General features: G+C 56.3%; 3 protein-coding genes across 6 annotated transcripts; all 3 read left to right on the forward strand.

Moving 5' to 3' along the window:
• The first annotated feature begins 1,731 nt into the window (after positions 1-1,731).
• On the forward strand, positions 1,732-6,663 carry LOC142077011 (olfactory receptor 14C36-like). Its single transcript, XM_075139187.1, has 3 exons — positions 1,732-2,637; positions 4,717-4,803; positions 6,565-6,663. The coding sequence occupies exons 1-3, from the start codon at positions 1,732-1,734 to the stop codon at positions 6,661-6,663; spliced, it is 1,092 nt and encodes a 363-aa protein (XP_074995288.1).
• On the forward strand, positions 6,326-10,724 carry LOC142077010 (olfactory receptor 10H2-like). Of its 3 annotated transcripts, XR_012671493.1 has the most exons (3): positions 6,326-6,411; positions 6,565-8,994; positions 9,142-10,724. XR_012671493.1 is itself a non-coding variant. In XM_075139186.1 (2 exons), the coding sequence occupies exon 2, from the start codon at positions 7,314-7,316 to the stop codon at positions 8,301-8,303; it is 990 nt and encodes a 329-aa protein (XP_074995287.1). In that variant the 5' UTR covers positions 6,326-6,428; positions 6,565-7,313; the 3' UTR covers positions 8,304-10,724. The 3 variants fall into 3 exon arrangements, 2 of the variants coding, with proteins under 2 accessions (XP_074995287.1, XP_074995286.1); XM_075139186.1 differs by having other exon boundaries at positions 6,326-6,428; positions 6,565-10,724; XM_075139185.1 differs by having other exon boundaries at positions 6,565-10,724.
• Positions 10,725-14,663: 3,939 nt separating this feature from the next.
• LOC142077026 (guanylate-binding protein 1-like) lies at positions 14,664-20,441 on the forward strand. Of its 2 annotated transcripts, XM_075139212.1 has the most exons (10): positions 14,664-14,758; positions 15,999-16,210; positions 16,293-16,420; positions 16,835-16,944; positions 17,260-17,462; positions 17,579-17,821; positions 18,121-18,401; positions 18,968-19,180; positions 19,305-19,395; positions 19,525-20,441. In XM_075139212.1, the coding sequence occupies exons 2-10, from the start codon at positions 16,018-16,020 to the stop codon at positions 19,653-19,655; spliced, it is 1,593 nt and encodes a 530-aa protein (XP_074995313.1). In that variant the 5' UTR covers positions 14,664-14,758; positions 15,999-16,017; the 3' UTR covers positions 19,656-20,441. The 2 variants fall into 2 exon arrangements, with proteins under 2 accessions (XP_074995313.1, XP_074995314.1); XM_075139213.1 differs by lacking the exons at positions 14,664-14,758; positions 15,999-16,210 and having other exon boundaries at positions 16,409-16,491.
• Positions 20,442-24,677: the final 4,236 nt, after the last annotated feature.

A 24,677-nucleotide genomic window follows, 5' to 3' on the forward strand; every position in this document is an offset into this window, starting at 1 on the left:
GGGTTTCTTCCGTGGAGAGAAGGACGTGCTCCAGAGCAGGGCTTCTCTGCTGCACCCTCAGAGGGATAGGGCATGACCACCCCCTTCTTCCAGGGAGGGTTGCAAGGATGTGCAGCTGGGTGTGCACCCAGGGGTGCCCAGGGCTGTCCTTCCGAGCAGGGTCCCTGCACCCCAGGGGCTGTGTGCTGGGGCAGGGACTCTGCTACCTGCCAGGGTCAGCACTCAGCCTGCCCAGGGAGCTCCCCACAGCGCTGTGGGGAGAAGCTGGGGGTGGAAGGAGCGACCCCCAGCAGGGCAGGGTCCTTCTGCTGTCGAGAGGGTGCTGCATGGGTGAGGGCTGCTCACAGCTCCACATCACCCCCAGGACGTTTCTGAAGGGAGTTCTAAAGAGGAAGGTCAAGGTGGGGGTTACCTGAAAGGGAAGGTATCTGTGCTTTGAGGTTTTCCTCTTGGTTGTCTGGGTGAGCAGTGGGAGAGGGGAATTTATTTCTCTGTTCCAGAGGAGGCACTGAGACCCCCAACTGTCATTAGGACTGGTCTGAGCTGCTCCTCAGGTCCTGCACACACAGAGATGCCCCTGGGCCGTGCCTGGCTGCCAGGAGGGGTCTGCAGGGCAGAGCTGAGCACACAGCGAGTGGGACGGGGTCTGGGAGCACTGACAGGGAGGAGACAGGGAAGCAGATCCCGGCAGGGACAGCTCCAGACAGCTGAGACATGGGCAGGGAATGGGAGGAGAGTGCTGACAGAATAGTCTGGCAGGGCAATGGGAGCACCCCCCCGACAGCTTTTTCATGTCAGGGTTTTCAGATCATGAGTCAGCTCCTCGTCAGCCAAACCTCCAGCAGAGCAGACTCTCCTGGCTGCCAGTATGTCCCTTCCCGGCCTTGCCTACCCTTGCAAAAGCACTGTGGTATTTCTCCTTGTGTCTCCAGTTGCAAGAACCCATGTTCTGGTTTTGAGGCTCTTTGGGGATGGGGGTTTCAGCTGCAGCTCAGACTCTCACCCTATGGGTCCTGCCATGCAGATGTCTCCATGGTAGGAAGATGTCCAAGAACCCTTCTAATCAGTGAGCTCTGGGCAATGCAGTGCACGGGGTGGGAAAAAGCTGACTCTCCCTTTAGGACATCCTAATGGAAGCGCACAGCTCTCCATCAAGGTCTTTGTCATATCTGGGAGACCAACAGAGAAGGCGGGGAGTAACTGGGCAGTGGCATGGGGGCAACTGGAATGAGTCCAAGCCTGAGACCAGGACTGATGGACAGACTGGCTGTCCTCACTCTGCACTGAGGGACAGTCCCTTTGCCTCCCAGCACCCTCAAGATTTCACATGGAGTGCAGTACAAATGCAAGAAATGCTCCTAGTAATGAAACAGGCAACTAGAAGAAAATAAACAGCCAACACTCTTCTGCAGTCAAGTGAATGGAGAGTGAATGGATGAATATCCATCACGAGTTGATTTAACCAGAGGTCACTCCTTGTTCTTATTTACCTATTGCTGTAGGGCAGAACTAACTCCTCCAGAGCCCACTGCAGAGTCCTGTCTTCCCAGTGGCATCCTCAGCCACCACAACCCAGCGCTTGTGCAAGGGAGCTGCTCAAAAGTCTCTGAAAGGGGAGAGGCAATTTGGGGGGTTAAATGAAAAATGGCTTTGATTTTGCTCAGAGAAATCTTCCCTTATTTGTCACTGCCTTTTCCTCCTTGGACAGGTCCCCTTGCCCTGAGGCAGCAAATGTCCAACAGCAGCTCCATCACCCAGTTCCTCCTCCTGGAGTTTGCAAATACATGGGAGCGGCAGCTCTTGCACTTCTGGCTCTTCCTGGGCATCTACCTGGCTGCCCTCCTGGGCAACGGCCTCATCATCACCACCATAGCCTGCGACCACCGCCTGCACACCCCCATGTACTTCTTCCTCCTCAACCTCTCCATCCTCGACCTGGGCTCCATCTCCACCACTGTCCCCAAATCCATGGCCAGTTCTCTCTGGGACAGCAGGGTCATCTCCTTCTCGGGATGTGCTGCACAGGGTTTTTTCTTTCTCTTTTTGATGTCAGCAGAATTTTATTTTCTCACCATCATGGCCTATGACCGCTACGTTGCCATCTGCAACCCCCTGCACTACGGGACCCTCCTGGGCAGCAGAGCTTGTGTCCACATGGCAGCAGCTGCCTGGGGCAGTGGTTTCCTCTACGCCATGCTGCACACTGCCAATACCTTTTCACTACCCCTCTGCCAAGGCAATGCCATAAACCAGTTCTTCTGTGAAATCCCCCAGATCCTCAAGCTCTCCTGCTCACACTCCTACCTGAGGGAAGCTGGGGTTCTTTTGGTTAGCGCTTTTGTATTTTGCGGGTGTTTTGTTTTCATTGTTCTATCCTACGTGCAGATCTTCAGGGCCGTGCTGAGGATCCCCTCCAAGCAGGGACGGCACAAAGCCTTCTCCACGTGCCTCCCTCACCTGGCCGTGGTCTCACTGTTTATCAGCACGGGCATGTTTTCCAACCTGAAGCCCCCCTCCATCTCCTCGCCAGTTCTGGACCTGGTGGTGGCAGTGCTGTACTCGGTGGTGCCCCCAGCAGTGAACCCCCTCATCTACAGCATGAGGAACCAGGAGCTCAAGGTTGCCCTGAGGAAACTGGCTGGATTTATTTCAGCATCCATAGACCGCCTACCTTCCTCTGCAAATGGCTTCCTCTGTGTGTCGTGACAGGCCAAGCCTGTCTTTCCTTTGTTTGTTTGTTTTTTTAACTTCTTCCTCTTGTGATGATGTTGTCTACAAGGAAACGTCATTATTCATCCCCTCCTACCGATGTATCCACCCGTCTTGTTTGACCCAGAGACTTTGTGCAAATGAGGGGCCAGCTGTCTGTCTATTTAAGCAAAACAAATGAACCTGGAGCAACATCCTTGCCTGAGATCCATCCTCAGCGGAGCAAGAATGAATGGGAATCTAAAACCTCTTTCTGGCTGCACCAGCTCTCAGGGCAGGCTGCTCCATCCCTGGGGCAGCAGGAGCAGCCTGAGGACCCCCGGAGCCAGGGCTGTTGTGCTGGCCTGGGGAGAGGGGATGGTACGGAGGGGCTGCAGCCCTCTTAGGATCCCCTGGCGAGGAGAGCAGAGGACACAGGGTGCCACTGACCTCTGTTTCCCTGCGCTATGGATGTCCCCCATCTCTGGGGCTGACCCCCAGCAGCTGCCGTGCCCTTCAGCGGGGCTGGGGCTGTGGTGTGAGTGCCCAGAGGTCTGCAGCACCCTGCGGTGAGCTCGGTGGTGCCGGGTGAGACTGGGCAGGGGAGGTGGAGAGAGGGCAGGGGAGGTGGGAGAGCTTGGACACAGCTGGGCTTGGCTAGAACATGCCCAGGAGAGAAAACCATCAGTGTAGAGCTCATGACCATGCAAGGTGAGGGCACACCCCAGTGGGTTTGTGCTGCCAGAGCCTGGTCTCGTGGAGGGAATTGAAGACATGCAGGTTCAGAAGAAAGGAGCCTGGTCTGTGCCCTCGGTGGCATTGACAGACCAGGAAGGTGGCCCAGGGCACTTGTCACCCCCCAGCCTCTCTCATTGGCCATTTCCATGCTCACCGTGGTGAGGTTTAGTTATTGGTCGTTAGAACCAGTAGGAAAATGCAGGGCTGCTGCTGCATGGGGAGGGTGATTTAACAACAGCAGGCACAGATGGGGCTGAGGGACTCAATGCTGCCTTTGCCTTAGTCCTTACTGAAAAGGTCTCCAGGACTCTGTGCTTAGGGAAAGGGTTCAAGGAGGAGGAGAGCACGTATTGGCAGGAAATCCCACAAGGACAAATGCCAGTTTCTGCCCCTGCAATGGACTAACCCTGGCCATGGCACAGGCTGTGAGCCTCCTGGCTGGGGAGCAGCCCTGGAGAGAAGGTCTTGGTGGTCAGGGATCTGGACAGGAGGCAGCCGTATGCCCTGAAGCAAGGGAGGTCAACAGCGTCCTGGGTTGTATGACCAGGAGCATGGTCAGGAGATCGAGGGGAGGGATTAGCCAGAATACCGCATCCAGTTTTGGGACCCCCAATACAAGTAAAATATTGGCAAGCTGGAGGAGCTTTAGCAAAAGGCCCCCGAGATGGTCAGGGGCTGGAGCACTTTGCCTTTGAGCAGAGGCTGAAGGAGCTGGATTTGTTCAGCCTGGTGAAGGCTGCCACTACCTACAAGGAGGTTATGGAGAATAAAGAGCCAGGCTCTCCACCATGGTGCATGTTGAGAGGATGAAAGGTAACGGGTGTTGGGTGAAACAGTGTTCAATCTGGAGATAAGGAAAAGATTTTTCACCAAGCTCAGGGTTAGTCCTGAGCAGGGTGGCCATGGGCACTGCTGCCCTCCTGCCTGGCACAGCTGGTCAGGTGGCGGTAACAGAGGTGCCCCCAGAATCAGCACCCAGGTGGGTCTCTTTTGCCTGCATCACCCCACATTGGACCCCACATTCAACAACCAAACACATCCTTTTACTGGCATCTCCATCTCCCCTGTCCCATGGGATGACAGAGCCAGCGTGGGACATGTTATGTTGTGATCACGCAACACCATGGGTGCTGAGATCAGATTCTATGGTGTGGATCTGACCCCACCAAGAAAAGATGCTGTTAAACAGCAGATTTGCACTGGTGGCCACCCTGTTGGTTTTGCAAGGGAGGGCTTCTCCCAATTAACTAAAAGGATTTTCTCTTACCAAGATGGATTTGGTATTTCAAGCTGTCACTGAGGTTCTTCAAAGTCAATCTGCAGTCATGTCCATGGGCCTTCAATAGGCTGGTGCTGGACTGGGGCTTTTACTCCAGCGTAATCTGTGTTTGTCATGGCATAAGAAAGATGGCACCAGCAATCATGTCAGGCCACCACTCAGTGTCCTTCACTGTGCTCAGAGTGTTTGCCTTAGCTCATGGATAAACCAGATTAGATCTCCGCAAGTATTCTGAGGAACAATCCAATGCTTTTTGCCTTTTGCATCTATGGCATAATAAATATTACTTTCCCTTAATGGGTGGATTGACCTGATGGGTCTTTCACATTACTCCCTTTCATTTCACTCGTTCGAAGAGGATGTGTTGGAGTGACCATGGGTCGGAATAGGAGCGCATTCCTGGAGTAATGAGGAGTCCCAATGTGGGTATGGTCATTCTCCTTTATTTCAAGATATTGTGCTACTTTTATAAGCTAGCCACAGTAACACGCGCACCTCCGAATCCTCTATTGGTTCACAGTCAGCAAGCACACGAATCTTAACATACACAGATTGGTCAAAAGCAGGTGTCCACGCGAATGCTTCCTGCGCCTGCATTCCGTTACCTAATCTACTGATAGTTACATTCCTCAGCCTGTTTTTCCTACTCTACTATCACTTCAGAGACTCTAAAACTACAATTGCTCTTTAGCAGCCTTATACTATTGCTAACAAATCCTCAGTGCTTGGAATGTTCACAGGATGACCGTTATTTCATAAAAATCCCTCTACAAATTCCCCTTTTTGTTTTTGAACAATCCAAGCCTGATTTACTACTTTCGATACAGCCTTTTTTATACAACTAAAAGCAATACAAAAGCATACACACAATATTAAGATGATAATCAATATACGCAAGCCTTCTTTTAACGAAGCTATCAGCCATTGCGGCAACTCTCTAAAAATATTCATGAGCCATTCATCTAAAATGCCATGATTTTGTGGTATCATGCTTACATGGTTTTTTAACCATTGTAATTGTTTACGTGTAGACTCACCATGATCGGATAGGTTCATGCAACACATAAACTCTTCTACCCAGAAACCAGGCACACCAAACAGGTTCTGAAAGGCTCAGTTGCTGTAGCAAGAGACAAAACAAAACGCAGATTGATCTGTTTTGTTTGCCCAGGTAACCCCTTCTTGTGAGAGTGCAGGCTTCACCGCTCGGCTAGGCACCCGAATTGGTCCCTTATTGTGGAAACACACATGTATCCTCTTCCATTAAATATTACCGAAACTGGGCCCAGCCACATGCCAGTGATTGGGTCTCGATACATTACTTTTAGTTTTGGAAGCGTTGTATGAGAGTTAAACTTAAGGTTTTGGTGATGTATTATAATCGATGGCTCTTCTCTCTCTCCCATCAGACACAAATAATTTAGAGTAAACAGGACTTTATGCAGTCTCATTTGCGGGTCCTTTTCTTCCTCCTTTTGCTTTGTTAGTCCTTCAATACCTGATGCGTGCGTTCTACAAGGCTCTGCCCCGTCGGTGAGCGTGGGATGCCAGTAATATGCTTGACCCCCCATCTCATCAGAAAGGTTCTCAACTTCTGACTGGTGTAAGCAGTAAGATCTGCTGATGGGGTGAAGGATCCAAGTTCATCCCGGTGCAGAAGCAGCAGGGTGTCTACCCCCCTCCAGAAAGCCCCAGGAGCAGCTACGGTGGGTGCAGATCCCAGGTGAGAGCAGGGGGAGCGCGGAGAGGCTGATGGGGTCTGCAGCCGGCAGCGATGAACCCAACCTTCTCGCCGCTGCGTCCCCTGACCCTGCCGAGGACCTAACGCCCTTCCTGCTCTTCTGTCTTCTTCTTTCCAGTTGCAGTCGGTGACTGCGCACGGGGGACCCAGCGCACCCCCCAGCTGCCGGGGCACAGCCCCTCAAGCAGTGGAGAAGGAGAAGATGCTGCGTGCTTGACGCAGAATCGAGCGTCCCCAGGGAAATCCAGCCTTAAGAGGGGAACATCCCCACATCGGTCCTCCCACCAGGCTGCAGCTCGCCAGGCTCCTCTTCTGCCGACGTAAAGCAGCCCCCCCTGCTCTCAGGGTTGGTCCTCGCAGAGGTATTGGAGTAGCTCTGTTAGCTGCAAAGTCCTGGTGCCAACCGTCACGGAGACACCGGGGGTTGGGCTAAAGGTGACCACGGAGGTATTTAAAAGACCTGTAGAGGTGGCGCTTAGGGACCTGGTTTAGTGGTGGACTTGGCAGTGTTAGGTTTACGGTTGGACTCGGTGATCTTAAGGGTCTTTTCCCACCTAAACGATTCGATGATTCTCTGCTGTTCCTGGCTTGGCCATTGAGGGTCAGCATGGGCCAGGACTCAGTTTAATGTACATCAGTGACGTTACCGAGGTCTTCTCAGCTGTGCCGGGACAGAAACTCTGAAGGTACGTGAGATATTGCTGGGCAAAGAAGAGGTTTGGTAGAGCTCAGACGTGCAGATCGATTTCCACCTTGTTTCTCGTGGGAGATAGAAAGCAAGAATTTAAGTCTGATGTAGGTGCCGTTTCCTCCATGGGAGGCCAAGCTGCCCGTTAAAATGTTCTGCTCTTCTCAGACAAAGCACAAATGCAAAGGGACAACGAAACCACCCCGAGAGGGTTCATTTTGACCGGGTTTTCCCAATTACCTGAGCTCCAGGTTGTGTTGTTTGTGCTATTTCTCCTCATGCACGTGGTGACCGTGGCTGGAAATATAGCGATCATGGTTGTTATCAGGGTGGACCGCGGGCTGCACACGCCCATGTATCTCTTCCTAGGTGCCCTGTCCTTCTCAGAGCTCTTTTACACCTTCTCCATCATCCCAAAGATGCTGTCGGGGTTAGTGCCGGGAACTCGAGCCATTTCTTTCCTGGGCTGTGCTGCACAAATGAATTTCTCCTTCACGTTTGGCTTCATGCACTCTTTCCTCCTGACGGTGATGGGGTACGACCGGTACGTGGCCATCTGTCACCCCTTGCGTTACAACACCCTCATGACCTCCCGTGTCTGTACGCAGCTGGTGGTTGCCTCCTGGCTGGGTGGGTGTCTCCTGGGGCTGCTGGTGACTTGCGCCGTCTTCCAGTTACCCTTCTGCCAGTCCCACCAGATCGACCATTTCTTCTGCCATGTGCCCCCCCTGCTCCAGCTGGCTTGTGCTGGTGGCGAGAAGGCTGCCATCGTGGTCAATGTCTTCTGCTTGACTGCCTTGTTGGGTTGCTTGCTGCTCATCCTTCTCTCCTACGCCTTCATCCTTGGCCGCATCCTGCAGATACCTTCAGCGGAGGGGAGGCACAAAACCTTCTCCACCTGCGCCTCCCACATCACCGTAGTGGTGGTGCATTACGGCTGCGCCTCCGTTATCTACCTGCAACGCAAATCGCCCCACGCTGCGGGAGCGAACGCTCTCATTGATGTGTCCTACACTGTCTTCACCCCCTTCCTCAGCCCCATCATTTTTAGTCTGCGAAGCAAAGACTTAAAAAATGCCCTTCGGAAATCCCTGAGGAAAAGCTTCATCGTCAGGAATGCGAGTTTCTGGCCAGGGTTTCCTTTCAGCCACGGGAGTGGTTATCAGTAGGGTTTTTTTCTTGTTTTCGTTTGACAATTCCTCACTGCTTTCCAAAAATAGCCGTACTTCCTCCAGGAAAATGAGTCATTCCCGTGGCTCTCACGTCTTTTACACTCCCTGGGGATGGCAGGCCTTGCTTGGCTGGAGTGTTTCGGTTTAACTTTTAGTGCTGCAAACTCAATATCGTGCAGAAACAAGCGTGACGGCAGCTGCGGTGCCCTCGAAGTGGAGACACGGGCAACTCCTCGAGAAGCAGCGGGTGAATCGGTCTGAGACCCGGTGCAGAAGACTGTTGTCCCCACCGTAGGGACGTCGACCGGTCTTCTAATCGTGACTTTGCCTCTTCCACTGATGACTTTGGGGCTGGTCGAGAAGGTCTTGGATCGATTCCCTTTCAATTTGTTCCTCTTTTGACAAATTGCAACCTCAAAACCACTTGGGGACAAACACAACTTACTGCTCTGCTGTTTTCAGAGTCCCGCTTGTCCAAGGCAATTAAAGGTGGCTTTAAAAAGGTTGTTTACAATGAAAGTATTTTGTTTGATTTCACACTTCACGTATTTGCAGTCCTGTTTAGACAAAATATACGTGTGGGTGATGAAGCACCTGGAGAAGCCCTTGAGAAGCAGAGACTTGGAGGCCTCTCACGGGGCAGTCGTGAGCGTCCCAGCGCTGTTCTGGGCTTCCTAGCAGATGAAAGGTGACAGACAGAAATATTTATCCCTTACATCCGTACAGATAACTGTGGCATAAGCGCATGTTTGTTGTTTTGGGGATTTTGGGGGCTCTTTTTTGGGTTTTTTTTTGGTTTTTTTTTTAACAGCTTTCTGTTCATTTCTGCCTGCAGAGCAATCCACAGCAAGGCACGGGCTGGTCACTCCAGCTCTGAACAGGCACCAACTGTCTGTATTTTTCATTTTAAGTGGATTTTAGGACCACGAACCACTCCTCCTCCCTTCCTAACACATGCATCGCCGCAAGGGGGGGGACTGAGAGCAATGGTGGGCGTTGCTGATGGGGGTGGACACACATCCCTCTGCCCTTGGGAAGGCACTGGCGCAGGGACCGAGATACAGCCCTGTCTCTGGAGATGTCCTTTCCCTGAGACGCCGACGCTCACATGCACCTTAATGACCAATTTCCCACCCCCTCAAGGCAAATTTCGTCCTAATTTTGAAATTTTGTTTACATTTTGTGGAACTCCCAATGGACAGACTGAAAACCTCCCTGGTCCTTCAGTGGTGATGAGCAGATCCCAAGGTGTGTAACTGAGTCTGAAATTCAGACAATGAGTTTCCTTGCCAGGGAAACCAGAGGAGGTGGACACCTCCTTGGGACACTTCCAGGGTCTGACGTGACAGCAGACCTCCTGTGTTATTTACATACATTTGCATGGCTTTGCAATCATGGGGCTCTTTCCCTTCGGGCTGGGAGGTGGATCTTCTCCTCCACACTAAGGAATTCAAAAGAAAAGGTTAAATTTTCTGGGTAGGGAAAAGGGCAGAGAAATACTGCAGAAATTCTGATGGAGTTTCAAGGGTCTTGGTGGGGCAGCTGGTGACCAAATCAGGTTGCAGGGGCTGAGCCAGGCAAGGGCTGGGACATCTCACTGCCAATATTCGGGGCGAGGACTGACAGGTGCTCTGGTGTGAAAAGGCAGAGCCAAACATCAGATAAATAATTTAGATTTCTTTTATGTCCTACATTTAAACCTCATTCTGAGTGACCAAGGAAAACCCTTTTGGGTGGAAGGCACATCTCATCCACAGACCCAAAGGCCGGCTTCTGTCCCATGCAGGACTCCATAAAAGACTCTGTGTCCACCAGGAGCTGCTGTGGAAGCAAGAAAGGCATTGCAGAAAGGGGAAATATCCTTCATATTTATATTCTGAATATCAGAGATATTCTCTGCTGATAGATGTTTTGCAGAACTTTCCCCCCCCGTTGTCCTCAAATTGCACCCACAAATCGTTAGGAACCTCCTTTCTCCTGATGTCATGGGGGGGCACAAGTCACAAGAGGGTCTCCAAAGTCTGCAAAAGTTGAGTAAATCTCATAAAACAATGCTGCAACCAGATGGTGCTCTTTACCAAAGCGGGGGCACTGCAGGAACGCTTGGAGGTGTCACCTCCTCGCAGCCCTCGATTTTATGGCCAAGTCCAAGCAGGATTTCAGTAAAATCCCCACTTGGCCCCATTTTCACCCTGACATCATCTGCATCATCGTGAACAAGGGGAGGTGACTGATATTCCTGGTAGGAAGCGTTAAATGCAGTTGTCCAGTGGGATTTGGCAGGTGACCCCAATGAGCTCAACGAGCTTTTCTCACCAACCCTCGTTTCTCACCAACCCTCGTTTCTCACCAACCCTCACTTCTCACCAACCCTTGTTTCTCACCAACCCTCACTTCTCACCAACCCTCACTTCTCACCAACCCTCACATCTCACCAACCCTCACTTCTCACCAACCCTTGTTTCTCACCAACCCTCGTTTCTCACCAACCCTCGTTTCTCACCAACCCTCATTGCTTTCCAGCTGGCAGTCCTTCACCAAAGCACAGATGGATGTCGAAGGCCCAGGCCTGAGCTTAAAGGAGCTCCTGGGACCATGGGCATGGGGTATGGGTGGGGGTCTCCAGCCGAGGCTGGTGAGGGCCATTAATGGAGGTGGTGACCCACCAGAGGAAGAGCAGCTCAGGAGGAGCCCTCAGTGAAGACATGAGGTGCAGGTGCTGTAAGGAACGGAAACGTTTGTCAGTGAGTCCTGGCGTTTGTCTCAAGGATTGCTTGGCTAAGCAGAGCCGCTGCAAAGTGGGAGAAACTGAACTACAAAACATTTGTCTGCGTACCTAAGAACTACAAAAGATCTGCTCAGAGATAAGAGCAGCTGCGAGGCCACCGAGGGCTGCGGTTTGCAGGGGATGCGCTCTGAGCAAGGCTCCGTGTTGCCTGGGAAGGTGGCGACTCTGAGACGCCGCGGATCCATGGTGGTGACTATTCTTGCAACTCTACCCCAAACGCTTGCTTGATTTCTGTCTTTATTCTAATCTATCCTATCACTACTCATTCTTACTTTTGATAATAGAATTTGTTTAGGACATACAGTATCGCTACTAACTTTTCCTTTTGATAATAGAATTTATTTAGGACATACAGTATCGCTACTAACTTTTACTTTTGATAATAAAAGTTGTTTAGGACATATGGCATTTGACCTGGTTTGTGTCTTCATCTCGCTCTTGGGATCACATCGAAACCTCCCCCGATATTGGATCAGGAATTTAAATTGACAGGATCCCTCGAGCCGAGAATGCCGCACTGTTTTACGTGAGACCTCTCAGGAGAGGCAGGGGTGCGGGGCTGTGTTTGTAACTTAGGAGCTGCCTTCCTGAGACGACCGCTTCCCCGCTTGGTATAGAGATGAGTGATACTAAAACTGTCCCTTCGGGGAGAGAAGTTTTGTTTGAGTTTTTGGAGAGACATAATGCACGACCCTCTGTGCCCGGAATGGACTGGGCTCAGGGAAATTGATATAATTTGCAGAGTGTGGTTGATCGGACGAGTGCTTTGCAAAAGGATGCGAGAGTGAGATCTGGAAGAGGAAAAGCGATTGTTTGTGCTGTTCTTGGTGCCAGTTCAGCCGCTGCTGTGGAGGCGAGGGAACGTTGTCGCGTTGAGGAATCCCTAATTGTTGAATCGCTCCAAAACCTCGTTCGGTCCCTTCAGGGGCAAGTGGCGGAATTAAAGGAACAGCTTGAAGGAGAGAGAGACCAGGTGAAACATCTACGACTTGCAGGCAGCGAGAGAAAAAGTAGAGAAATTGGAACCGCCCTCGCTGCGACCCTTGGTTAAGACCGAGTATATTTATGATGATGATCAGGATCAGTTCCCCTAAGTTACAACCAAGGAGGTCCCCTCTACTGCCCCCGAGTTGGCAAAGTTAAAAAAGGATTTTGGCCGAACCCCTAGGGAGTCGGAGACGGAGTGGGTGTGGAGAGTGTCGTTATCTGGGGGGATCAGATTTTGTTAAGTGAAAGGAGGCAGAGGGGTATTGGGGACCGGGAGTATTTTTAACTCCCGGGAATTACCGCGCCCCTTGGTCTTTAACCCAGCAGGCACCTATTGGGCGGGGGGTGTAAACCCCTTGGAGAGGGGGGACCCCCTCGCAATCACGGTTGATCAGTTGGTGGAAAGTGTGCAGAAGGTAGCTTGCTTGCAGATGATGTATGATCGGAAGTTGGAGCCTAGGCAGGAGTCCCCGATGCTGATGCCTGTAGATCCTGAGCGAATGACTCCCCTTACGAGGGGACTCCCCGATTCCTTAAAGCCGATGGGTATACAGTTACAGGGGAAATACAGGCAGTGCCTCAGAGCGGAAGAGTTGCGGCTGCTTTAGAAGGACTGACACCCGATCGGCACCGCCGGTCCCCGGATAGGAAGATGTGGACTTGGGGGGAGGTCGCCCAAGAATTGATCAATGACGGGCGCAAGTATGGCCCTGTAAACCTTCCGGCCATTGAAACAGACTCTAGAGGCCTGAGGCGAGCTGAAGTGAAAATGGTTCCACGCCCTGAGGGCGATGGAAAAACACCCCTCTCTAAACCACCTGGAGGGAGGGACATCCCAAAGAAGCGCAGCAGTCTGTGGGCAAAGGGGTGGCAAAAGGGGATCCCGCGTGACTTAATGGATGGATTGCCGACTGACAAGTTAGAAAAACTGGTGTCTGAATGGCCCGATAAATCGGCAGATAAAGACACGGGTTCTAAAAATACCACCCCGAGTGCACCTTCTTTAATTGACTTATCAGAAACAAATGTCCCCCGATTTTCGGCGGAAAACTCGATCCTTCGCCCTCCAATGGTGAGCCGGGGCGCGAAGGTTGGTTATATATCAGATGGCTCACTGGAAATGGCCGGGGTGACTTACTAATTACAAGCTTTGTGGGGCCAAAACAAATCCCGGTCACAATTTTAGTAGATACTGGGGCTCAAATTTCAGCTATCAAAACAAAGGATGCTCCTAACTGTGGGGTTAAATTTTCTAAACAGAGGCTGTTTGTAGCAGACGCATTTGGCAATGTTCAGCCACAGGCGTTAGCAACAGTCAACCTACGATTGCTGGGAGAAGGTATTGCCACCACGGTGGAAATGGTTGTGGGAGAATTCCCACTCAACCTCCTGGGACTTGATGTTCTGATGGGGAGAACCTGGACTGATAATAAAGGCAGACAGTGGTCGTTTGGCTCTCCCACAATAGACATTCGGCTGCTACAAGCCGCGCCGCCACTTCCCCCTTCAAAGCTTACGAATGTTAAGCCTTACCCCATACCCTTGGGGGCCAGAGAGGGAAGAACGCCTGTGATAGAGGATTTAAAAGAACGGGGCATTGTGGTTCCGGCCCACTCCCCTTTTAAGTCCCCGGTGTGGCCAGTACAAAAACCCAATGGCAAGTGGAGGCTGACCGTAGATTATCGCAGACTTAATGCAAACACTGGTCCGTTGACAGCCGCGGTACCGACTATTGCTGAGCTTATAGCTACAATCCAGGAACGAGCCCACCCGATCATGGCGACAGTGGACGTTAAGGACATGTTTTTGATGGTCCACCCACAACCTGAGGACCAAGATCGCTTTGCTTTTACTTGGGAAGGGCAGCAATTTACTTTCACCCGACTCCCGCAGGGATATAGGCACTCCCCCACGTTAGCCCCCCATGCGCTGGCACAGGAGCTGGGAAGAGTTCAGGTAGAGAAGGGGGTCAGTATTTACCAACCCATTGATGATATTCTTGTGGGAGGGGATGAGGTAGAAAGGGTTCAGACAACCCAAGATAATATAATTTCCCACCTGGAAAGTTTGGGACTGAAATTCCGCCTGAGAAAACACAAACACCCTCGAGTGAAGTCAAGTGTTTGGGGATCTGGTGGAAGGGAGGAATGACATGTGTCCCACCTCGTTTGTGTCTTCATCTCGCTCTTGGGATCACATGGAAACCTCTCCCGATATTGGATCGGGACAAAAGCCAGCTCAGGTCGGGTGACTGCTGCGCTGGCACTGCTTCTTGTGAGGCTTCTCCTCCGGTGGTTCGGGTGGTTCCTGCTATAGCCATCCCCGTAACATGCAACTCAAACCCTGGCTTACAACAACTTAAGGGTATTTCCATTACAATCTCCACCCCTGGTCCCTTTGGACCAGACCATCGGGTTTAACATTGCAACGCACTCCCCCCCTTGCCCTGCTCCAGCCTGGACCTACCCCAGACTGCAGCCCCCTGGGGGGGTTCCTGCCCGGCCAGCGATGGGGTTTCCTGCTCCCTCCTAGCCCCACTTTCACTTTCGCTCTCTGACACACCCTCGTTTCCCGGAATAGGAGGAGAGGGGCCGGCCAAGGGCACGGGATAAACGGCAGGGCAGGACCCCGGCTGCAGCAGAGCTGTTGCAGCCCAGGGCGGGTGACGAAGACGACGGTGAGTCCCTTCCCCTAATCCCCCCTGCGCACCCCACGCGAGCAGCCCGGGGCTTTGGGGCTGGGAATGACTCCTGACCCCAGGCAGCGACAGGGACCCCGCCGGGTGGGAGGAGGAAGAGGTCCAAAGGTCTGCTGGGGCTCTGGGATGGAGCAAGGGGAATGGGTGGCTGGAGCCTGCCTTCACCCCCGAGGCTCTGCGTGCAAGTTAGGACTCACCTGAGCTTGCACCCTATGGCCTCACCATTCCTCTCCTGCCCACGGCGCTGGCAGCGCCGTGGCACGAGGGGCAGCCTCCTGTCCCCAGGGGCGACCCCTCGCTGTTCCCGGAAGCGGGCAGGGCTTGTGAGGTCCCGCCAGAGGGTTCCAAGCCCAGAAGCGGGCAGTGCCGTCGGAGCTCCTCGCTGCCGGAGCAAGTCCCCGGGTGTCTGGGAGGTTGCAGTGGGGCAGCTCCTGGGTGTGGGCACGGCAGGAGCCGTTGTGCTGCCTCCACGTCCGTGGGGTTTAGCGGACCCTGGCAGGGGCCGGGCGATGGCTGGGGCTGTGCAGGGGAAGGGTCCGGATTTGGTGAGAGCCCCCCTGCCGCTGGCAGTCTCCCCATCGGGGCAGAAGGCGAGGAGGGGCGGGCGCTGAGCACTGGAGTGTGGGGAGGGGGTCACCCACCACCGCACGGGAGGAGGCGAGGAGGGAGGGGAGCCTTGCGAGGGCAGCACAAGCGTGTCCCTGTGCGGGGCACAGGGGGGGTGAGAGGGCGTTTGATGGCGTCGGGCATAAGAAATTAATGAAGAAATTAATAAGAAGCTCCCGAAGCTTCGATTTCACCCCCCAACCTCTCTTTCCTTAGCGCTGCTGCGGCTCTCCGGTCATTCCTCTTGCCCTGCAGCCCTGCCAGAGGCCGTTGCTATGTCCCACACCCGTTCTTGCATGGTTCACCCCCAGCAAACTTCCAGCGGGAGTTGAGGACACACTGCAGAGGACTCCCACTTTCCCACTGGGCTGTCAGAATCTGAGCTGTTCCTGTTGCAAGGCCAAGGGGAAGGGGCTGTGCACCTCTTGGGAGCGTCACCGTTGTCTTCACAGCAGCGCTTGCGAGGGGCCAAAAGAGGAGGCGCGGTGGAAGGAGTTTGGTGCAAAGCGCGATTTGCTTGGAAAAAGGAAGCAGGATGCTAACGACTGTCCCTGCTGGGACTGGGGGGTGTCCCCACCTTGCTAACCAGCCCGTCTCTCCGTCTCCTTTGCAGGCTGCGTTTGCTGCCAGCCATGGCGTCCGAAATCCACGTGCCGGCACCTGTCTGCCTCATCGAGAACACGCGGACGAAGGGGCTGGTGGTGCGGCAGGAGGCCCTGCAGGTGCTCTCGGAGGTCACCCAGCCGGTGGTGGTGGTGGCCATCACGGGGCCGTACCGCACGGGCAAGTCCTACCTCATGAACAGGCTGGCTGGCCAGAGGAAAGGTGAGGGAGGTCCCGGCCCTGCATGGCCAAGGTACCCGGGTTTGCCCACTCTGCAGTTACCGCCCTTGCGTCCTCCCCACAGGTTTCTCCCTGGGCTCCAGCGTGCAGCCCCACACCAAAGGTATCTGGATGTGGTGTGTGCCTCACCCCTGCCAGCCTGGACGCACCCTGGTGCTGCTGGACACCGAAGGGCTGGGCGACGTGGAGAAGGTGTGGAGGAAGCAGAAGCTCCATTTGGGCGTTCCCAGCACTTTGTGGGAGCTCTTGAGGGCCCAGCCATGGTGACCAGAGTGCAGGTGTTCCCACCGCCTATGGTGGGAAGAGGCCATGGGGAAGGAGGTTGGGGTAGACAAGTTGCCAAATTCCTCCGCTTTTCTAGAAAAGAGCAGCAGAGCGGGAATGAGGAGCTGAGGGAGCACTTTGGTAGAGGTCTCTGGGACCCTGAGAGTTAGGAGCTGAGGATCAGCCCAGCTTCAGAAAGACGTGGTGATGGCATGGGGCGGGTCTCTCCAAAGCCTGATCTTGCCATGGCCCGTGGGTTGGGGGCATTCAGGGCCTGGGGATCTGGGGCTTTGCTCATGCTTAGGGAGTCTTGTTGATAAGCGCCAAGGGTCGTTGTTGCAGGGCGACACCGAGAACGACACATGGATCTTCGTGCTATCCGTCCTGCTCTCCAGCACCCTGATCTACAACAGCAAAGGCACCATTGACCAGCAAGCCATGGAGCAGCTGCAGTATCCTTGGTGGGACAGAGGCCCCAGGGATGGCCTCCTCTCCCTGTGTGGGGGGCTAGGGGTTGACAAATCCCAGTTCCTCAAGCAGCTGCAGAACCTTCTGGTGGTGCCCGGTGACGTGCTCTGAGTCCTGAGGAGTGCCACGTCGTGGACCTCAGGGCTGAGGGTTTTTCTCCCTCCTCCTTCTGGTGGTTCCAGGCTGTTCCCTGTCCCCGCAGGGTCTCCTCTCTTCCCCATGAAGTGCTGAGCGGTTGCAGGATGGCGATGCCCCTGCGTTCAGAGCTGAGGTCCCTCTTTCCTTAGCCAGCTCCCTAGCTATGTGATGAAGCTGACTGAGCACGTCAGGTTGAAGGCAGCAGCCGAGAAGAGTGAAGATGAACTGGAGGATTCAGAAAAACTTGTCCGCTTCTTCCCGACGTTCGTCTGGGCTGTGCGGGATTTCACACTGCAGCTGGAGGTGGATGGGAAGGAAATCACTGAGGATGAATACCTGGAGAACGCCCTGGAGTTAAAGGCCGGTAAGGGAACGGTGCCGTGCTGCCGGAGACGTTCAGCCCCAGACACAGCAGCCTTCCGGTGTAATTCAACAACAGCCCGAGCCCGGTGGACTTGCTCCGTCTCCTCTTCCCCACAGGCAGCAGCCCGGAGGCCCGAGGCTACAACGAGCTCCGGGAATGCATCCGCCGGTTCTTTCCCGCTCGCAAGTGCTTTGTTTTTGAGCAGCCGGCCGGCAGGAGGGACCTGGTCCGCTTGGAGGAGCTTCCGGACGATGGGATCAACCCCGAGTTCCAGCAGCAGGTGGAGAAACTCTGCAGCCACGTCTGGGAAACGTCTCCAGCCAAGGCCATCCCTGGCGGGCGCATCGTAACGGGGAGCCGTGAGTCCTGCTGTCGAGAGGGCTGGGTGGCCAGCAGCTGGTGGGGCTGTGCCTGGGGAAGGACCACGAGCAGAGCCGGAGGGGCAGGTGGGGAAAGGGAGAGCTTTTCTGCCGGCTGCCGTCCCTGCCTCTGGATTTGGGGCTCCCGCACGTTGCAGGCGGGGTGGGAAAGAGTCAGGAAAAGAAGTTCCGGAAGAGTCCGGCAGGGAGGCAGCAGGGATACGGCAGGACCCAGGGCCGAAGGGGAGCCTGCGTTTGGCTCAGGCTGCAGCTCTCTCATGCCTGGTCCTCCTTGGCAGTGCTGGGGAAGCTGGCAGCGACCTACGTGGAGGCCATCCGGAGCGGGGCAGTGCCGTGTCTGCAGAGTGCGGCGCTGGCCCTGGCAGAGGCTGAGAACGCAGCGGCAGTGAAAGCGGCTGTGGCGTTGTACCGGGATCTGATGGAGCAGCGGGCGCAGCTGCCGACGGAGACCCTTCAGGAGCTACTGGGGCTGCACGCCCAGTGCGCGCGGGAGGCGCTGGAGCTGTTCGTGGCACGGGCATTTGAAGATGGCATCCGCCCTTTCCGGGCAGAGCTCCAAGTAGGTGGTCCCCAGCCCAGCCGGGGTTCCCCAGGGACACCACCACCCCCTCAGCTTTGGGGAAAGAGCACGGTCCTGGGGGGCAGGGGTCTCCCTGCCCCCTGCCAGAGGACGCTGCCGAGCCCTCTCCAGAGGGGCCTCGGTGCCCACGCCTGCTCTCACGCGCTGCAGACTGGCAGTTGTCCCCGAACCTGCCGCGGTTCCGAAGCTGTGCTGCAATGGGGACGGAGCTCAGCCCTGCCCCCTCTCCTGCTGCAGCCCAGACGCGTCTCTGCCCCGGCTGGAAGCCTGGAGCCTTCCACGCTTCCCCTGTCCTGCTGAGTGGTTCTTGCCCCTGTGTTTTGGGAAGCCCGTGGGCCCTCTCACGCTCTCTGCTCCCGTGCCCCTTGGCCCAGAGACGTCCGTGGGCACAGAACGCCCTCCCCATCGGTCACCTCCCGGCTGATTACCCCACAGACCGGAGAACCCAACCTCCATGTCGGCCTGGCTTGGTTTGTGCCCGGCATGAGAGCGGTGGATGCAGCTCCGCCTGGGCTGATGCCTTCCCCCCGCATCTTTCCGGACAGCGCCAGGTACAGGCACTCAAGGTGAAGTTCTGCAGGGACAACGAGCAGGCGTCCCGTGACAAGTGCGAGGCTGCTCTCAGGGACCTCTGCCAAGACATGGAGAGACGAATCGCTGATGGGGACTACAGCGTGTCAGGGGGTTACCAGCTCTTCCAAGGAGACCAGCAGGCACTGGTGGAGAAATACTGGGAACTGCCTGGCAAGGGGGTGAAGGTAGGACCAAGAGCAGCTCCCCTTCAAGGGGAGAGGCTCCATGTCCCATCCCCTTCCCCCAAGAAACCATTTCCCCCCAGCTGCCGTTCCTCCTCTTGACTCCTCTTCTACCTGTGGTCCTCAGGCTGCTGCTGTCCTGCAGGAGTTCCTCCAAAGCAGAGAGACCCTGGCCAAGTGCATCCGCCAGATAGACCTCTACCTGACAGAGCTGCAAAGTAACTTCTGGGCTGGAGAAATGCCACTGCCTGTAGAGGGCCAAGCTTGAGGGAGGGGGACAAGAGCACTCTTGGGGGCTTGTGCGCTCAGCTCCTGCCCTTGCAACACCTCTGTTTCTCTGTCGCCAGGTGAGCAAGACCAGTACGAGAGAGCTGAGCGGGTGAGGGCAGCCCGGAGGATGATGGAGACCGCAGCATTGATACTGATTAACTTGGGAATCGCAGTTGCTACTCGGAGACTACCAAGATTTCCTTTATAACCCCTGTCGTGGTTTAACGCCAGCCAGCAACTAAACACCACGCAGCCGCTCGCTCACTCCCCCCCCTCCACTTAGCCATCCTCTGCGGAGTAGCTCTTCCCACCCTGGGCCTTAGCAAGGCTCTCCTCACTTTGAACCTGTGAGGAAGTTCTCCCCACAGGGCTGTTGTGCTCTCTGCTCGCGCACGCCCTCTCAGTGCTGCTCCCTCTTTCCTTTCTTCAGACCAAAAGATCCCCAAGTGCCCCTTCCTGACCCGTCTCTGGAGGAGGAGGTGGCTGTAGAGGGTTCACGGGAGGTGTGTGTCCCATCGTACTGGTTTTGGCTGGGAGAGGGTCAATGTTGTTCCTAGCAGCCGGTGGGGTTCTGTGTTTTGGATTGGTGACCGAACCAGTGCTGCTGACACCCCCCTGTTTGAGCTGTGGCTGAACAGCGCCTGCACAGCATCAAGACCTTTTCTGTTTCTCATCCACCAGCGAGTGGGCGGGGGGTGGGCAAGAAGTTGGGAGGGGACCCAGCCGGGACAGCTGACCCCCGCTGACCAAAGCGATATCCCAGACCCTAGGACACTGCGCTCAAGCAATAAAAACTGGGGGATAGAAGGAGGCAGGGGGATGTTTGGAGTTAGGGTGTTTGTCTTCCCAAGCCACCGTTACGTGTGATGGAGCCCTGCTTTCCTGGAGGGGGCTGAGCATCTGTCTGCCGATGGGCAGTAGGGAATGAATTCCTTATTTCGCTTTGGTTGCGCACGCAGCTTTCGTTTTACCTATTAAACTCTCTTGGTCTCGACCCACCAGTTGTCTCATTTTCACCCTTCCCGTTCCCTCCCCCATTCCCCAAGCTGTGTGGGGCTCAGCTGCCCACCGGGGTCAACCCACCACGCTCATGGACAAAGGGGTTTCCCTCCTCCCTACAGGGAACTCAATCCTCAGCTGCTCCACGAGAAGAAGCAGGGACACTAAGCGTTCCAGTAACGAGAAGGTGTAGAGGTTTCTCAGTTCTTTACATACAGAGGGGCGGTCCAAGGCCGTCATCCCGGTGGCACTGGCCCCTGAAACGCCTTTCCTGCAGTGTGGGCACTCCATCCCTGCGGGAGAGGTCTGCTTGTGCCAGAGCGGGGTCTGCAGAGCACAGCCCCTGCTCACCCAGCGAGGGCCTGGGGAACCTCCTGAGGACAAAGCCCAGGCTCTCTCCTCCCCATGCTGCTGTGCCGGTGCTCTTTTCCCTCCCGAGCCCCCACACCGCGAGAGCCTGCGTCCCTCCACTGCAAGACCCCAGCCTCGGGAGCCATCCCACCACGTCTCCGTGACCCCAACAGGACCGTAGCCCTGCAACTGCACGCAGACCTCTAACTCCTCCTGTTTATTCCCCATACCCCGGCATTAATGTGCAGACACTTCAGAGAGGCCCCCCAGCCTGTTGAGGGCCTGGAGAGGGTTTGGGGGTTTTCCCATCGTGGTGCCCTGTTGGCGCTTCCCTGCTTACACACAAGTGCTGCAGGTGACCTGCTTAGGGTCTGTTTTGTTGGCTTTGTGACCCCTTCCCGTCACATCACCCCAGACCCTTTGCTCACCGACCCTGTCTGTCGCTCCCTCACTGGGCTGCTGGATGCTCTCTCCCTCTCCTCCTTCGTTTAAAGCCCCCTTACAAGGTCAACCAGCCTACGGACAAAGATTCCTTTGCCCCTCTGGTGAGGTGGATCCCGTCTCTCCCAGGCAGACCCTGAGCTGCATACAGGGTCCCGTGGTTGTAGAGCCCAAACCCCTCTTGCCAGCACCAGTTCCTCAGCCAACTGTTGACCTGCATCGGCACTGCTCTCCTCCTCGCACGCTTGCCCCTGGGGCTCGCAGGCGTTCCCTCCAAGCCGTGGAGACCTGGTACGTGGTGTGAGTTGAGTTGTCTTCAGGCTTTGCTTCTGAAATGAGAGGGCACCCAAATATGAGGTGAGCTGATCTACCGATATGCCCCCCATCACTCCGAACGTCCCCTTTTCCTCCTTCTTCCCCCAGCTTTACATGCTGAGCACGATGTCTCATGGTCTGGAACGTCCCCTTGGTCAGCTGGGGTCAGCTGTCCCGGCCGTGTCCCCTCCCAGCTCCTTGTGCAGCCCCAGCCTCCTCGCTGGTGGGGTGGGGTGAGGAGCAGAAGAGGTCTTGACCGTCTGTAAGCCCTGCTCAGCAGGAACGAAAACAGCCCTGTGTGACCAACGCTGTTTCCAGCACAAATCCAAGCCCTCGCCCCGTAGCAGCTTCTCTGGAGAAAATGACCTCTGTCCCTGCCAGACGCAGCACAACACATCACAGAGGCCTGGGAGACCTTGCTGCTGAAGGCACCGAGCAGCGTAGGGACACGCGGAGATGTTTGTTCTTTGAATGACCCGGCTAAGGGCCTCGCACGAGTTGGGAGAAGGAAAGGGAGGAACACGAACAAAAGCAGTGACACGAAACAACCCGCCCCAGCCTCGTTAACTGACAAGCAATTACAGGTGCCACTCGCAGGAAGACCAGCTTGGACTTTGCAACTGGTGGGGTCGTAAGTCAGGAGGGAGATCCTGAACACTGCTGGAAAGGGTGCCTGCTACTGGGGCTAATGGGGATCCCAGTGCCAGCTACTGGGGTGAATGGGGATCTAGTGCCAGCTAGTGGAGCAAATGGGGATGCCAGTACCAGCTACTGGGGCTAATGGGGATCCCAGTGCCAGCTAGTGGGGTGAATGGGGATCCAGTGCCAGCTACTGGGGTGAATGGGGATCCAGTGCCAGCTAGTGGAGCAAATGGGGATGCCAGTACCAGCTACTGGGGCTAATGGGGATCCCAGTACCAGCTACTGGAGCGAATGGGGATCCCAGTACCAGCCACTGGGGTGAATGGGGATCCCAGTGCCAGCTACTGGGATGAATGGGGTTCCCAGTGCCAGCTAGTGGAGCTAATGGGGATCCCAGTGCCAGCTATTGGGGCTAATGGGGATCCCAGTGCCAGCTACTGGGGTGAATGGGGATCTAGTGCCAGCTAGTGGAGCAAATGGGGATGCCAGTACCAGCTACTGGGGCTAATGGGGATCCCAGTACCAGCTACTGGAGCGAATGGGGATCCCAGTACCAGCCACTGGGGTGAATGGGGATCCCAGTGCCAGCTACTGGGATGAATGGGGTTCCCAGTGCCAGCTAGTGGAGCTAATGGGGATCCCAGTGCCAGCTATTGGGGCTAATGGGGATCCCAGTGCCAGCTACTGGGGTGAATGGGGATCCCAGTGCCAGCTACTGGAGCGAATGGGGATCCCAGTGCCAGCCACTGGGGTGAATGGGGATCCAGTGCCAACTAGTAGAGTTAATGGGGATCCCAGTGCCAGCTACTGGGGTGAGTGGGGTCCCAGTGCCAGCTACTGGAGCGAATGGGGATCCCAGTAGCAGCTACTGCAACCAGTGGAGTCTCAGTGCCCGCTACTGGGGTGAATGGGGATCCCGGTACCAGCTACTGTTGCGAATTGGGGTCCCAGTGCCAGGTACTGGGGCAAGTGGGGTCCCAGTGCCAGGTACTGGGGCAAGTGGGGTCCCAGTACCAGCCACTGGCGTGAGCGGGGGGTTCTCAGTGCAGCTACCGGGGCAGGTGGGGGTCTCGGCCCCCAGCAGTTGGGGTGGGCATGGTGCGTGACCCAAAAACCAGCTGCTGGGAGGGACTGGTGCGAGCGAGGGGCTCAGCGCCCGTGTCTGGAGCGGGACCACCGGTGACAGCCCACGTCCCGGTGCTGGCGCGCGGGGGCACATGTCCGTGCCCGCCCCAATCCCGGTGTGCGCTGACCAGCAAACGCCGAGCTGGACCGGCCGGCCAGGAGGGCTCCTTGGGCGCGGGCTGGGCTACCCGGGGTGACAGGGCCACCCGAGGGGACCCGGGCGCGGGGGTGCCTGTGGGATGAGCGTGTCGGTGCTGGGTGCTGGCAGCGAGCCTGGAGATGGCGCAGGGGAGCCGTGGGGTGGGTCAGAGGGCTGGGGTCTGGGCGCGGGAGGGCACCCTTGTGTGGGGGCACTGGGGAGCGGGCACCTCGATGGGAGAGCGGGGGGAAACGGGGACGGGGTGCCCGTGCGTCGGGGGGTGGTTCCTGCCCCTGGGTGCGAGAAAGGGGCACGGGGACCTGCGGAGGAGGGGGAGGGGAGGGGAAGGGGGACGTGGTGTTTCTGCAAGGGGAGGGTGGGCGCACCATGGGGGAGGGGATGTCTTTTCAAGGGGGCCGCGGCACCCCTTTGAGAGGGGAAGAGGGATGGGGTAGGGCTCCGTGAGGGAAATGGGGTGCAGGGCACGTCCGTGGGGGGATGCTGGGGCAGCGCGGTGCCCGTGGGAGATGGGGGCTGGGCGTGCGTGGGGGGAGGCTGAGGAGCATGCCCGCGTGTCAGCGGTGCGCGTCCTCGGGAGGGGGCGGCACGAGGGCCGTGGGTGCGAGGGGACCACGGCGCGTGTCCGCAGGAGGGGTCTCGGGGAGGGGGTGTGCGTGCTGGGGCACCGGGGCTTCGGGGCGAGCAGGGCAATTCTTGGCAGGCCCTCAGGGGAGAGGCTCGTGGGGGTGGTGGCACGTCCACGAGGGGCATTTTGGGGGGACGCACGTGTGGGAGAGCAGCAGGGGCCCCGGCAGGGCTGCCGGGGTGTCGGGGACGTGTCCGTGGGTGGAGGAGAAGAGGAAGCACGTGAGTGGGTGCTCCAAGGGGGGCAGGGCGACGTGGGGGTCATGTTGGGGGGGTGGGGGGGGAGGTGAGGGACCCACCTGGTGGATACGAGAGGGAAGGGGGAACCGCAGCACAGCACCCGTGGCTGGGACAGAGTTAACCGTCTTCATCCAGCCCGTGGTGCTGGAAAGGTGTTGGTAACACACAAATGCTTTGGCTGCTGCTGAGCGGTGCGTGCACAAGGTCGGGGCCTTCTTTCCCCCTCTGCCCCCCGCAGCGAGCAGGCGGGGGGTGGGCAAACGGCCAGGACCCTCAGAGATCATCGAGGCCACCCCCCGTGTGGCGAGCAGGGACGTGCTGCACCAGGCCAGG

This window comes from Calonectris borealis, unplaced genomic scaffold (assembly GCF_964195595.1).
Source record: "Calonectris borealis unplaced genomic scaffold, bCalBor7.hap1.2 HAP1_SCAFFOLD_133, whole genome shotgun sequence".
In the NCBI taxonomy this organism is placed as follows: Eukaryota; Metazoa; Chordata; class Aves; order Procellariiformes; family Procellariidae; genus Calonectris; species Calonectris borealis.

Excerpts from the sequence above, each read along its gene's own strand:
- LOC142077011 (XM_075139187.1), top strand. The coding sequence starts at position 1,732 with ATGTCCAACAGCAGCTCCATCACCCAGTTCCTCCTCCTGGAGTTTGCA. Across the intron at positions 2,638-4,716 it reads AGGTTGCCCTGAGGAAACTG|CTGTCACTGAGGTTCTTCAA; the intron begins GCTGGATTTATT and ends TGGTATTTCAAG. Across the intron at positions 4,804-6,564 it reads ACTGGGGCTTTTACTCCAGC|TTGCAGTCGGTGACTGCGCA; the intron begins GTAATCTGTGTT and ends TCTTCTTTCCAG.
- LOC142077010 (XM_075139186.1), top strand. The coding sequence starts at position 7,314 with ATGCAAAGGGACAACGAAACCACCCCGAGAGGGTTCATTTTGACCGGG.
- LOC142077026 (XM_075139212.1), top strand. The coding sequence starts at position 16,018 with ATGGCGTCCGAAATCCACGTGCCGGCACCTGTCTGCCTCATCGAGAAC. Across the intron at positions 16,945-17,259 it reads CAAGCCATGGAGCAGCTGCA|CTATGTGATGAAGCTGACTG; the intron begins GTATCCTTGGTG and ends CCAGCTCCCTAG. Across the intron at positions 19,181-19,304 it reads TGCCTGGCAAGGGGGTGAAG|GCTGCTGCTGTCCTGCAGGA; the intron begins GTAGGACCAAGA and ends TGTGGTCCTCAG.